This window comes from Pteronotus mesoamericanus, unplaced genomic scaffold (genome assembly GCF_021234165.1).
Source record: "Pteronotus mesoamericanus isolate MK-2021 breed Mesoamerican mustached bat unplaced genomic scaffold, CSHL_Meso_final scaffold_174, whole genome shotgun sequence".
Taxonomy (NCBI): Eukaryota; Metazoa; Chordata; class Mammalia; order Chiroptera; family Mormoopidae; genus Pteronotus; species Pteronotus mesoamericanus.
In genome coordinates, this window is record NW_026555309.1 from 4205280 (window position 1) to 4218796 (window position 13517).

The 13517-nt window shown below is 41.7% G+C and overlaps 1 protein-coding gene across 2 annotated transcripts in view; it reads left to right on the forward strand.

Annotated features, from left to right (window-relative positions):
- Positions 1-13517, forward strand: part of CLVS1 (clavesin 1) — a 162571-nt gene that overhangs the window by 133702 nt on the left and 15352 nt on the right. Inside the window, exons 4-5 of one of the 2 annotated variants that reach the window (XM_054590187.1) lie at positions 5141-5251; positions 8163-8398. In XM_054590187.1, the coding sequence (XP_054446162.1) occupies positions 5141-5251; positions 8163-8398 (347 nt within the window). The remainder of the gene's footprint in view (positions 1-5140; positions 5252-8162; positions 8399-13517) is intronic. The other variant, XM_054590188.1, reaches the window with a different exon arrangement.

Sequence of the window (13517 nt, forward strand, 5' to 3'; positions counted from 1 at the left end):
TTTAAAATAATTGAGATCTGTTTTATTGCCCAGGTATGGTCTATCTTGATATACGTGTGTTGTGACCTTTCAAGGCCTAACAGGTTCACGGGATTCATGCAAACAGAAGAATATTCACAGAGCTGTTGGTGTGTCTGACATGCCTAGATTCAAGGGTGGATGATCCATGCATGCTTCAAGCTGCCTGTCACACTGCATGGCACCATCCCCGCTGCGTGACCCCCCGCAGGGAATCCCTACCACCTTAAATACTAGAACACAGACAAAGCCGGCAGGGTGCCAACAGATGTCATGCAACATGCGAGCCCACTCAAGGCTATGGGAACAGCTTAGCGGACCCAGTCTCAAGGCTGTGAGAACACTGCTTATCAGGCCCATTCTCAGGATTATGGGAAACTGCTTCCCTTAATCCTGCCCAGACATCAGGGCAAGGAAGCCAGACTGACTCTGTTTACCCTACCATATGTTTTACAGGCAGTTAAAAAGAAGTGTGTTCTTCTGATGCTGGGTGGAATATTTTATGCATACGAATGAAATTATGTTCATTAATGATGCTGTTGAGTTCTTTTATATCCTGGCTGATTTTCAAAGTCTATCCAGTGTTGAGAAAGGAATATTTAATTCACCAATAATAATTATGGATTTGTTTATTTCTTTTTTTACTTCTACCAGTTTTTGTTTCATATATATTGCAGCTGCTGTAGTTATATTTGAAGTGAGTTTCTTGAGGACAGCATTTATGAGGATCACGTTGTCTAACCCATTCTGTGAATCTCTGTCTTTTAATTGGGTTATTCAGACCAATTTAAATTAATTATTAATTTGTTAGGGCTTAGGTCTGCCATTTTATGTTTTCTTTTCTATGTGTTCTCTCTGTTTTACATTACCATTTTCTCATTCCTACCTTCTACCAGGTTACTTGCACTACTTTCTACTATTCTATTATTTATTTGTAGTGTTATTGAGTGTAAATCTTTGTATAGTTTCTTTAGCAATGCTGTAAGTATTGCATTATACATTTATAACTGATCAATCTATTGATATCAAAATTTTACCAGTCCAAGTTTAGAAACCTTATCTCCCTTTACTTTCTTTTCTCTCACCAATTTATATGATTGTCTTAAATATTTCCCTTACATGTATTTGGAACCACATCAGACAGTGTCATGATTTTTATTCTAATTTAGAAAACTTAAGAAGAGAAGAAAAGCCTATTATATTTATCTATATTTTAGTTGCCGTGTTCTTTCTTCCTTCCCAGTGACCCAAGGTTTTATTTATCATTTCCTTTTTGTTTAATAGAACTTCCTCAAACCATTCTTTTAGGGTAGGTCTACTGTCAACATATTTGCTTGGTTTTCCTTCACCTGAGAATTTCTTGATTTTTCTCCTCATTCCTAAAGGATATTCTTGTTGGATATAGAATTCTAGATTGATAGTTCTTTTCTTTCAGCACCTGAAAAATATTGTGCCACTTCTGTCTAACCTCCATGGTTTCTGGTAAGAAATCCACTGTCATAGCAAGATAATATTTTCTCCTCTGGCTGCAGCCAACATTCTGACTTTACTTTTCAAATATATAGTTATGATGTGTCTTGGCACGAGTTTATCTGAGTTTATACTCTTTGTGTTTACTTAGCTGTTCCAAACTGTATGTTTAAGTGTCTTGCTAACCTTTGAAAGTTTAAAGACATTATTTCTTGGTAATTTCCAGTCCCGCCCTTTTTTTCTCCTCTTTTTCCAGGAGCCCAATGTTACAAATGTTAGATGTTTGTTGTAAGTCCAACAGGCCCCTAAGACTCTGCTCATTGTTTTCAGACATATTTCCTCTTTGTTCATAGAGGATAATTTCTATTGTATCTTTTGGTTCACTGACTTTTTCCTCTGTCCTTTCCATCTTACTGTTGAGCCCATCTGCTGAACTTTTTTGTTATTGTTATAGTATTTTTCAGTTCAAAATTTTATTGTGATATTTCTTTATATTTTATATTCTCTGCTAAGAGTATCTATTTCTTTTCTGAGATTTTTCTGCTTTTTTTGCATGTTGTGTGTTTATAATTGCTTGTTAATTTATAATTTCTATCAGGTAATTCTAACATCTCGGTCATTTGTCATAGACCTCCATTAGCTGTTTCATTCAGTCTGGTCTTCCAGATTCTTGGTATAAATAATGATTTAAAAAATTTTAAAACTGAACATTTTATGGGAGTAAGACATAAAGCTCAATAGTTTTAAATGATGAAAAGCAGAGGTTGTATGTTACTATAATGGAATAAGGCCCATCCTGAATGAGAGAAAGTAATAAGAGTATGTCTTTAACAGTGGGAATATGAAAAATTTTTTTTCATTTTTGTCTTTTTATATTTTCTAATTTTTCAAATAACATTTTTATCTACTTTTTATTTTTCTAGAGTGAGTTATTTTTATAACAAGGAAATAAAGTAATTCAAGCTGAGAGAAAGGCAAATTTTATCATTTGAATGTTTATAATTTGAAATATTACATTTTTATTGATAAATGCATGAAATATGAAAATATTAATTCCATTTTCTGGAATCCAGGTTGTGTTTTTGGTACAAACTCTTTAGTTGCTAAGAATATGGACCATCGATGCGTTACACTGCCATTGAATCGAGGCTCACCATCTGGAGCTAGGTCTGTTTGCTCCAGCCCCTAAGAAAGGCACCTTCCTGAGGGTGGTGGAACCTCTTGGGGTCCTGAGAGACATTGGTGAGACAGACAACTTCCCCTTTACCTGCAGTTTGCTAATGAGATCAGGCAATGGGAGCAAAAATCATGGGCATAAGGATTGTGTTTGCTAATTTTCACCCCCTCACCTTTCCCTTTGCATAACACACACATACACACACAAACATCATTATTATTATTAATAATATGGTCAGGCTCATTTGAGAATACCCAGGATATTTGCACGTTGCCTTTATTGCACAGGAGGTCTTTCACTTGAATTTCATGGATAGGACTTGAAGAAAAGTGATCCTGTTTCTACTCTGGACCAAACCCAGAAGTCTGAGGCATAAGATTTTCCATGAATTTATCTGCACATGACTGCTGGCTGACCTGAAGGAGATCAATAAAAACCCAGTGGGTCTTTGCGCTGGCAGACTCGAAGCCAGGGCCAGCCTAGAGAGAACTGACAGGATCTCAGGCCTGTATTTTATCTTTTAACCTCCTCTGACACTGATAGAAGACAGATTTGATGTCTTTCATGACTGATGTTCCATAAACTAAAACCAAGGGCCTCTAGATATTTTTTAAAAAGTTAATGTTTTCTTGGAGATTTTTGCTCATTGCCTCTCGAGTATTACTTGTAGAGTTTTCTTCCACTTTACTAACCTAGAAATGTATAATACAACAGACTCTCAGCAGAAATAAAAATCTTATTGGTCCTATTAAAAAGGACAGTAAAACCTTGGATTTATAGATAAACCCTTTCTTCTTGTTCCTCTTCTACAGCCCCTTAGAACCCATGTTTAGTGTGTGGGATAATGAATTATACTTCTGAATAACAAGTTCCAAAGGACCAAAATGAATAAGGGTAAAGCTTAGCACTTACTACGAAGGAAAAACATTGGGGAATGGTTTATTTATTAATTTCTTCTTGGGGGGGAGAACGAAAGAAGTTTTAGATCCCAAACTGTTCCTAAAAGAGAAAAGATTACCTTATTAAGAACTTTTGTGTTTCTCAATTCAGATTTGAAATAGTGAGAGATTATGACAAATACACAAATTAGTATAAATAGTCTCTCTACCCTTACTTGGTGGTTTCATTAAGTTATTTTTTTAAATAAAAGAAACAAAAAAATAAATACCCTGCAAAACAAAGGCCTTTTATCAAACTTGTCTAGTGTAGACTTTGAAATATTTAATTTCTTTGTACTCTGTAAAATGTCTAAATAGAGGCAAAATTCCTTTTAAGTTTTTCAAATTTCAACCCATCAGCACAGTTCTTACTGAAAACCAGGTCTTGGTGTGAAAGATGCTGAAAGATCCTGTAGACTAAGAGGGTTCTGAAAACAAGTTAATAACCCTCGTTCCATGTTACTAAAAACGACCCCCGGAAGGCACTTCTGACGCCTGCAGGAAGGAGCTAGCTCCCTGAACTGTTAGCTCACACAGCCCGGCCCCTTCCGCGTTCATCTCGTCTTGCTGGCATCTTACAAAATTATTTGTTGCAATGAAATTGATTGCCAGCACACTTGGCAATTCAAGTTGCATTAGATGTTCCTTCTTCTTTTAAATTCTGTTAACCAAGATGAATGTAATGCTATCCGGGGAAGCCCCTCACTGGGATCTCAGGATTTGGTGCTCCGGGACTAGCTCAGACATTATGAGCAGGGTCTCTTATTCTGTGAATCTAAGTAGCGCGGAGAGCAACTTCTCAGCTCCGGAAATGCAAGCTTGTGCCCTGCTCTGAATTCCAAAACTGGAACCATTTTCAAAATGCTCTTATTTCCTGGTACTTACGACGAAGTGTGTTTATCTGCAGAAAAAGAGGCCCTCCATTAGGAGAATTAACTAGCCCACCAATTAACAAGTATCTTTTCTCTGGGACCCACTGTGTGGGTTGCAGGATGGAAGTGAGGACCTAATTCTGTAACCTGTGAAAAAGGTGCTAGTATGGGTCGCCATAGGTTCCAGAGACCCTTTGAAATTCTTTTCTAAACCCTTTCTCCAGAGCCCTCACTCACCTGCAGTGCAGCCATTGTTATGGTAATCGGTGGGGAGGGTCGGAGCCCGGGAGCAGAGGAGGGTTAAAGCAGGGACCGTGTGCTTAGGGCTCATGGGAGCAGAGGCCTGGGTTCCCGAACACCACAGAGAGTCCTGACCCCCTCCTATTCAGGCTCTACATGCTCCTGCCACGTGGGTGGTCACATAATTGCGACTTGGCAAAGACACCCATGCGGCCTTTTTAAGTTGTGGAGTCAAAGGGGCAGGGGCCGGGGCTAAGGGAATAGAGGAAACCTCAACAGATAGGAAGCCGTGGGTTTTCTGTCTTTTCCCACCCTTAGCCAGGGCTTCAGAGAAAAGACACAGGCTGTTCTGTGATTGCAGTCCCGCGGGCCCAGCCTAACCCGGAGTGCCTGCTAACTGGCGTGTGTTTCTCTTTCCACCCCAGGACAGCTTTCCTGCCCGTTTCGGAGGAGTCCACTTTGTCAACCAGCCCTGGTACATTCATGCCCTGTACACACTCATCAAGCCATTCCTTAAGGACAAGACCAGGAAGCGGGTAGGGAAACGATATGCCCAGTGCCTGCTGGGGGTGTGGGGCGAGGGGAGGGAACCACAGCGCCCCTTCTCTCAGTCTCTCGCTCTCTCCTCCTCTCCTTATTTTCCGCTGCGGTTTTTCCGCTTTTCTACAGTCCCTGAGTGTTTGAGCCTCAGCTGGAGTTTGCAAATGGCCTGGATTCAATCAATAATTTAGCAGAACTGGGTTATTTTCAGAGTCCCAGTGACAAACCAAAGGAAACTGTGAAGGCATGCAAATACCAGATGCCCATTTTACTGCAAACGATTGTGGGAGATAGGAGGTCAAGCAGCTTCCTGTTCATGGAATATTTTAATAGCCAGCATTTTGTCCTGCAAAAAATGTAATAACATGATGAAGAATATTTATAGTTTATTTTTTCCCCGGGACACCTGGGTCATAGCTGCCAAATCCATCGCCTTTGAGGTTAGGGAAACATTCTTCATTAGAAACAATAATGAAGAAGTCTTTTACAATCTTGATTATATCAGATGATGACATTTGGGAAGCTGGCCTTGTTTATGGCATCCTGATTAGTTGAGAAACTGAACATTGACTGACCATTCTGACTCTGTTTCCTCATTTATAAAATGGAGACACTAACACCCACATCAACATCACAGAGCTGCTGGGATAATTAACTGCGACAGCATGTGAAAACAGGTAGAAGAATGCCACACATGTAAGAGAGATGCAGTGGCTTTTATTTCCTTTACCCTTTAGCTCCCTTTTCTTTCAAGCTTAATGATTTCAGCTACTTTTCTGGGTCAGGAGCACCATATCTGGAGGGAACCTGGCCAGGGGCATTCTTACAGCATCTTACATGTGCCCCTCTACCTGGGGACCGCATGCTAGGGAAGAGCCCCGAGTGCTCTGGGGTGCTGTGGGGAGACCGATGATGTGAGGGAGCCCCCACCTCCCACACATGCTCTTCAGGGTTCCTAACTCCTAGACTGCAGATGCTTCCAGGTCTTTAGGAAACACTGCCATAGCTTACAGGAGGGGTCCTTCTGCTGTCACAAAACAAATGTGGATCTGGGAATTAGAACTGATCAGCCTCAGGAAGCAGAGACATTCTGGGACATTTTGCAGTCTGTTTGGGGCTCAGGACAGTGCTAAGGCCAGAGACGTGCCAGACGTGCCCTAGACTCTTTCCAATATAGCTTCAGGCTTCCCTCTGGCTTCATCTTCTGCTCAGGAAGGAGACAGCGGGAATCCCTCCCACCAACAATTGGCGTGTGTTGCTGTGCCACTGAGGGGTGTTTCTGGAGCTCTGGGTGCAGAACAGAATCATACAGGTAGAACGTCCACTGCCCTACCTGTTGAGTTTCTCCATCCCACGAGACCCCCAGGAAAGGGCTAGTTCCCAAAGTGCTCCTTGTCCTTCAAGAACCAGAGGTGCTGGGTGGGTGGGTACAAATGTTTGCTCTTAACACTGGGCTGCTATTTAGGTCAAGCTTTTCTACACTTCAAATGCTGCAGTTCCTCCTGTGAGGTTTTTAAAAAGCCAGAATATGTGAATTTCTTCAAAAGAAATAATTCTTATTAAACTTTGATCATACCCGATCCAATGTCATAAAATGTACAATGTTTTCTGTAAGTGCTAAAGCATTCTTCTGAAGAGTTTTAGCACTTAGTTTCTTGTCCCTGCCTTCTTTAAATGATGCCATTACATCTTGAGTTGAAAACAATACAACAGAACAAGGCAGCAGGTGTTTATTATATACTAATATGGTATACTGTAATATAGTATACTGTTAATATAGCACAATACAGTACTTACATGGTATGTTATGATACTATATTTACATATTTTAAAAATCACATGTACATTTCATAATGATTAACTGGGGGATGTATGAGTGTACATGTGTGCTGGTCCTATACTTATGTGTATTGAGCCTGCAACATGAAGAAATGTGGAAACTAATGTCATTATAAAGATGTACTTTAAATACATTTCTGGTAGTCAATTCCTAAACTGTAGGCAGTCGTAATTATCAGCATGTGGCTCATCTATCCACTTTGTGCATTTGTATGAAAATAATTATAATTTGGGAGTGTTTTCTCCCCTGTTTGACCAATTTCCATCACCATCCATTCTATGTTTAGAATCTACAAACCTGTTTGGTGATTAGCCCTCAATCCAGACATGAATGGGAAGTGGCTGCAGTAATATTCCATGACAAATTCCCGGGCCACAGTTGTCAATTTCACTGACTAAGAATTGACTGAGCTTTTACCTCATGCCCACACTACCCTGGGAACTAGGTGCATGTTAGAAGAGTAAGAAAACACCATCTTTTTTCCCCTGTGCGTCTTTCTCTTCCTTTTGTCCAGCAAGACATAAATGAACAAATCACCAAGAAATATAAATCAGCAGAAAACAAAGAGTTAACTGGGAGAAGGGAGTTGGAGAACCAGAGCAGGCAGGTGTACTGGGACAGATTTAGGAAGAAGCTGCCATTTTTTTGTGGGCCTGGGAGTGTTGAGGAGCGTTGAGGAGGCCGGAGGGCAGAGAGCGCTCCAGGGGAGAGGGGAGCAATGGGGCGGTGCATGGCAGCATGGCTGGGGACCGGGTGGTCTGCACCACTACTCTTTTCCTCAGAGGGGATAATTAGGAGGTGGCTGTATCTGTAAATTTTGGGTCACGGCCAAATAATACCTGATTTTGTTCATAAACTTCACTTTTAAGGACTATTAAATGAGCCCCTTTTCTGAGCAGCAAATTAACATTTCATAAAGACAAAGCCATAGACACAAAATTGAATGCCTCCTTAAACACCACGATCAACAGCAGCACATCCAATTTGTCATTCTTTAGTTGTGTATTAGCTCGAATACTGGGTCAGATGTTTTGGATTTTTTAATTGCTAACTATTTTTCTTTCCAGATTTTCCTGCATGGGAACAATTTAAACAGCCTTCACCAGCTAATTCACCCTGAATTTTTGCCCTCTGAATTTGGAGGGACCCTTCCTCCCTATGACATGGGAACTTGGGCGCGGACATTACTCGGCCCTGACTACAGCGATGAAAATGACTACACTCACACTTCCTACAATGCGATGCACGTGAAACACACATCCTCCAACCTGGAGAGGGAGTGCTCGCCCAAGCTGATGAAGAGGTAAGGCCTGGCTTATCAGAGCCACCCAATCAGAGGTCAGCAGGCATTTTTGATGTGGGCCTATTGTGGGTTAAATAATTGAAAACCTTGATGGGCGCAGAACTTTAAAAAAATAAATAAATTGTGATACATTCTTAGCTGATTTAATCAGAAATGGAAGCAAATTGGATGACCCAGAAATATAGTTGTCCCCTTGTATTAAAAAATACTTTGAAGGGCTAGGACCTCACTCATGTCATGATTACAGTCTAAGTCTCTAAGGAGTCTGCTAATACACACAGACTGAAATGTTGGATCTTTGAGACAGAGTGGATGGAAAAGCAACCTGCTAGAAAACGTCCCTATTATCCATGTGTTTGGAACCATTTAATGAGCATTTAGTTGGCTGTAGACACTGACCAGGCACTGGGAGGACAAATATGCCTAAGACATAGAAAGAATGGGGAAGTGGCCCTGCCGAAGACCTGCTGAGTAAGACTTCCAGCAGCCTATTTATAAAGGCCTGACATTTGAGCAGAGATTAGAAGGATGAAAATCTCTAGTCCAGGCTTAAAGAAAAGTGGAATGACATTCCAGACAGAGGGGGACAGCCAGAGGCTTGGAGGCATTAGAGGGGTGGGACGTTGTAGTGTAGCAGATGGGTGTGCGGAGGTTGGGGGATGAGGGTGGACGTGTTCTAATGTCCCAGAGATTGTTGCAACCAGGTGGTAAAGTACATTTTATACTGTGCCATGGAAGAGGTTTTTTTATTTTTAAATCGATATACAAATAATATATGAGGTTTTTTTTAAAGATTTTATTTATTTATTTTTAGAGAGTGGGAAAGGGAGGGAAGAAAGAAAGGAGAGAAACATCAATGTGTGGTTGACTCTTTTGTGCCCCTACCTGGGGACCTGACCTGCAACCCAGACTTGTGCCGTGACTGGGAATCGAATTGGCGACCCTTTGGTTCTCAGGCTGGCACTCAATCCCCTGAGCCACACCAGCCAGGGCTATGAGTGCTTTCTTATTGTAAAAAGTAAAGTCTTATTTTTAAGGCTAAATTTCCCTTCAACTACTACCCTTAATCCCAATCTCTCTCCATGGGTAACCACTGTTATCAGGTTGAGGCAGACCTTCCATTCAGTTTTCTACGCAGTTCAGTGCATTAGCTGGCTAGTGCTGCTATAACACAGTGCCACCGACTAGGTTTCTTAAACAATGGGGATTTATTTTCTCACAGTTCTGGAGGCTAGAAGTCCAAGATCAAGGTATTGGTAGGGTAGGTGTCTTCTGAGGCCTCTTTCCTTGGCTTGTACATGACCCTTCCTCCTTGTGACATCACATGCTCTTCCCTCTTCTCCTACGGACACTGATCATATTGGATTAGGGCTTGCCTCACTTAACCTTGATTACCTGTTTAAAGATTTTGTATCCAAACATAGATTGTTTGAGGTTCCTGAGTGTTAGGACTTCAACATACAAATTTTGGGTGGGCACACTTCATCCCATAACATACAGTTATGTAACATTCTTCTGTGTTAGTAAATCGAGACTTAGTTCATGTTTTCAATACTGCATAGCGTTCCAGAACATGAATAAATCAGGTTAACCATTTCTTTCTGATGGGCATTTAGGCTTAAAAAATTTTTTTCCCTCTATTTCACACAAGGCTCAATGAATGTCCTTGACATGCCTCCTCATTCTCTCAGGAAAGTCCTTCTGGGTAGGCATGGAGACCGGAAGTTGCTGGGGCAGAAGTTGTGTACATTTTTAATTTTAGCCCGCACTGCTTCAAGGTTCTCCAAAGCGGCCACACTCATCAATACTCCCATCAGGAGTGTGTGAGTTTCTCCTTCCCTAAACCCTTGAAACGTACTTGATATTATTTAACTTTAAGTTTAATCATAACCTGGTTGGTGGGACAAGTCTATATTATTTTTGTTTTCATTTGGATTTCCCTATCAGACATAGTTAAGCAGAGAAATGACATACTAAGTTCTCAGTTGTACAAGGCTCATGGAATCAGCAGGGACATGGAGATGAAAGGCCTCCCGAAGGCCGATGCAGGGCTCCGTGGGCAGAGGAGGGTCAGAGCTGATGTGGAAGCAGGGGAAGACTGGAAGAATTCTGGAGATGCTCGGGGAAGGAGGATGTCACTGATGGAGTCTCCTCGGTGGGCTTCTGGATAACTGGGCTTATGCTGATGTCCTGAACCGAGAGAGTATCTCCAGGAGGAGGGTCTCTGCTTTTCCTGCTCCACTGGGAATATTATACTTAAATGCCTGGAAAGTTTCTCTTCTAGGACTGGAAGCCTCTGAAAATTCATTCATTGGCTGAGAGGTTGGCTTTGTGTCTCTACAGTGAAGGGACTGACCTTACTGGTATGAATGAAATCATCTGGTCCAGGTCCTGGCTTACTCTTAGTACGGAGATGCTCAATAAGGACAATTATAACAACTCAACTCACTCCACAAACACTGTTTTGAGCACTTTACCTGCATCAACTCTTCACCACAACTGTATGAGAAAGTTAATATCATTATTCTCATTTTACAAATGAGGAAACGCACAGAGAGGTTAAATTAAGTAACTACCCAAGGTCACACAACGAGTGAATGGCCAAGCTGGGATCTGACCAAGGCAGGCTGGCTCCATGGTCGTGTTCGTGTCTTGTGTAAGATAGGATCATGCTGCCTGCTTGTCCTCACACAGCCTATCCTCAACTCTAGTGCCAACCCTCTCTCATCCCATCGTGGGCAGGGACAATGACACCTCACACAGCCTGTTCCTGTCTGATCTCTAGAGTCTTTTAAATAAGGCCATCATAACTTTATATATGTTTGAGCTTCCAAAGTCAAGTGGTATAAAATAGGAATTTGCCATTTTTTGGATGACCAGTCACAGAGGTACATCTCTTTAGGGTGACCAGATATATCCTGACTCCAAGTTTTACCGCTGAGTTGATGTTGAGAGTCAAAGAAAGTGACAGCCTCCATTATTATAGTTAGTTTTAGAGGGTAAGATTGTTGTCTAATTCTTATTTCATCTTAACCCCTCCCCCAGAGTCAACTCAACATCCAACACATAGAAGATATGCTATGCATCCTTGCCATGTATGAATTAATGTTTAATGAAAGATACTACCTCCAAAATTCATCCTTGGTGTATTTTTCCAATTACTTCAGCCAAATTGTTAGCTCTCGGATAGAGAGTTGATTAATCCTGGCTTTCCGAAGGCTGTCATGGATCCTGCCTTATCAAGTCCTAGTAGAGGAGATACGACATGCCCACAAATAACTAGGGGACACTACAGAACAAGAGAGGTATTGTGCTTTAAAGTTGTAAGTGCCTTCTCAGCATTCTGAGGAAGCATTCACTAACTTCAACCTGGAAGATCTTAGGGAAGTCCTCGTGGAGGAAGTGGTAGCTGATGGGTTTTAGAAACATAGAGGCATTAGACATTTGCCTCTATGGACATTACATATGTATCTCATACCACTACCAAAGCAGCCAAGGTGTCCTGCTCACTGTCGCTGCTTTGCTGCAACATCCTTGAGCCTTTACTTGGGTATTGGAGGCATCAGCAGGATGGACAATGAGATGACTGGTAGCGCAGTGACAAGGAGGGACAACCCCTGCCGTTGTGCTATGCCTGCCATCAGGTGCCTCGCTGGCAGAATCTGCAGTAACTAAGAAAATTACAGGGACAGAAGGAGCACCATTCACAGCATCTTTTGATCCCTTGGAATCTACAGGGACATGGGAAGATTGAAAGCAGAATTAGAAGGGACCTTAAAGGTCATCTCTTCCGTTTCCCACCTGCTACGGTTGTCAGTTCTATAGCACAAGCTGTCGGCCAGCCTCAGTTTGCATCATCCGGAGACGGGCAGGAAACTTATGGGGCAGCATGTTCCTGCAGCATGGCTCTAGGAAGTACCTCCTGATTCTGAGCCCAATAACTTGGGTCTGTCCTCTGGAACAGCGTTTCTACATCCCATGAGTGGACGCTACCTACGGTCCTAACCCCTGCCGTCGTCCCCAGCAGGCCAGTTATTCCCTCCATTAGTTTTCCAAGTAAGCATGCAGGTCTAAGCACTAAAAAAGAAACTCCAAGCCCGACGATAGTGGAGCCATGGCTCCTTCTAGAAGCCTGGAAATCACAATGGCACAAAAGCACATTTTTCCTTCCCTTGTGCAGCAAGTGAGCTGAATGGAGTTATCACTACACCCAGCTGTGAAACAACCCCACCACCCCAGCCAAGTGGAGTCATTCCAAGGAAAAGCAGACCCAGAGTGCCTTTGAAAATACACAGGGAGGTGTTTAACGTGCAGGAACCGTGACAGAGATCAGTGATTATGCCCACCCTGGCCTTATCCATTCAACAAATATTTAGTGAGCATCTCCTCCATGCTGAGATCACAGGCCCTTGTCTTGCACAGAATCAAAAGACCAGTGTCAGTAAAACACCTCAGTAAAAAAGGTGGCAGTATTATACCACTCATGCAGAAGAGCACAAACATTACATTTTGGCTATGAATCCTTACTGACTTTCTAAGTTGACCTGACATAGCAATGATTCTGTTTCCTGTGTTATATACAGGGGTAGGCAAAGGGTTTACATCTGTGAGTACAGTGAAACACAGTTTATTCTTGTATTATTATTTATTAATTTTGTATTATTTTCCATACGAACAACTCTAAACCCACTTTTGCGTACCCTTGTATTTACATTTAAAGGTATTTGTTTTTTTAAGCTACATGATAACACCATTCATAGACTCAAAATGTTCAATTCTTGTAATTGCCAGAAAGGTTTCAGGGTTAGATTTTTGTTACAGCTGACCACAGGCAAAGTTGGGCTGAGTATATGCAGTCATTCCTGTTTTTATTTGTTTATTAAATGTTTAGTACTTATCAGAGATCCAGAAAATTATTTATGAGAAAAAGACCTAAAAAACCCATGCTGCACCTCTCCTGCCTCTACTAAAGAATGGCCCCAATTTTCAGATCCACCCCCCGTCGGACGTTCCTACTACTCTATACAGTCAGTGAGTGAAGGGGCCAGTGCTCTGGGGTCTTGTCCAGTTATACCACAATAGGATTTCTTTTGGTCTTTTTGACCAAACGCCTTCATCC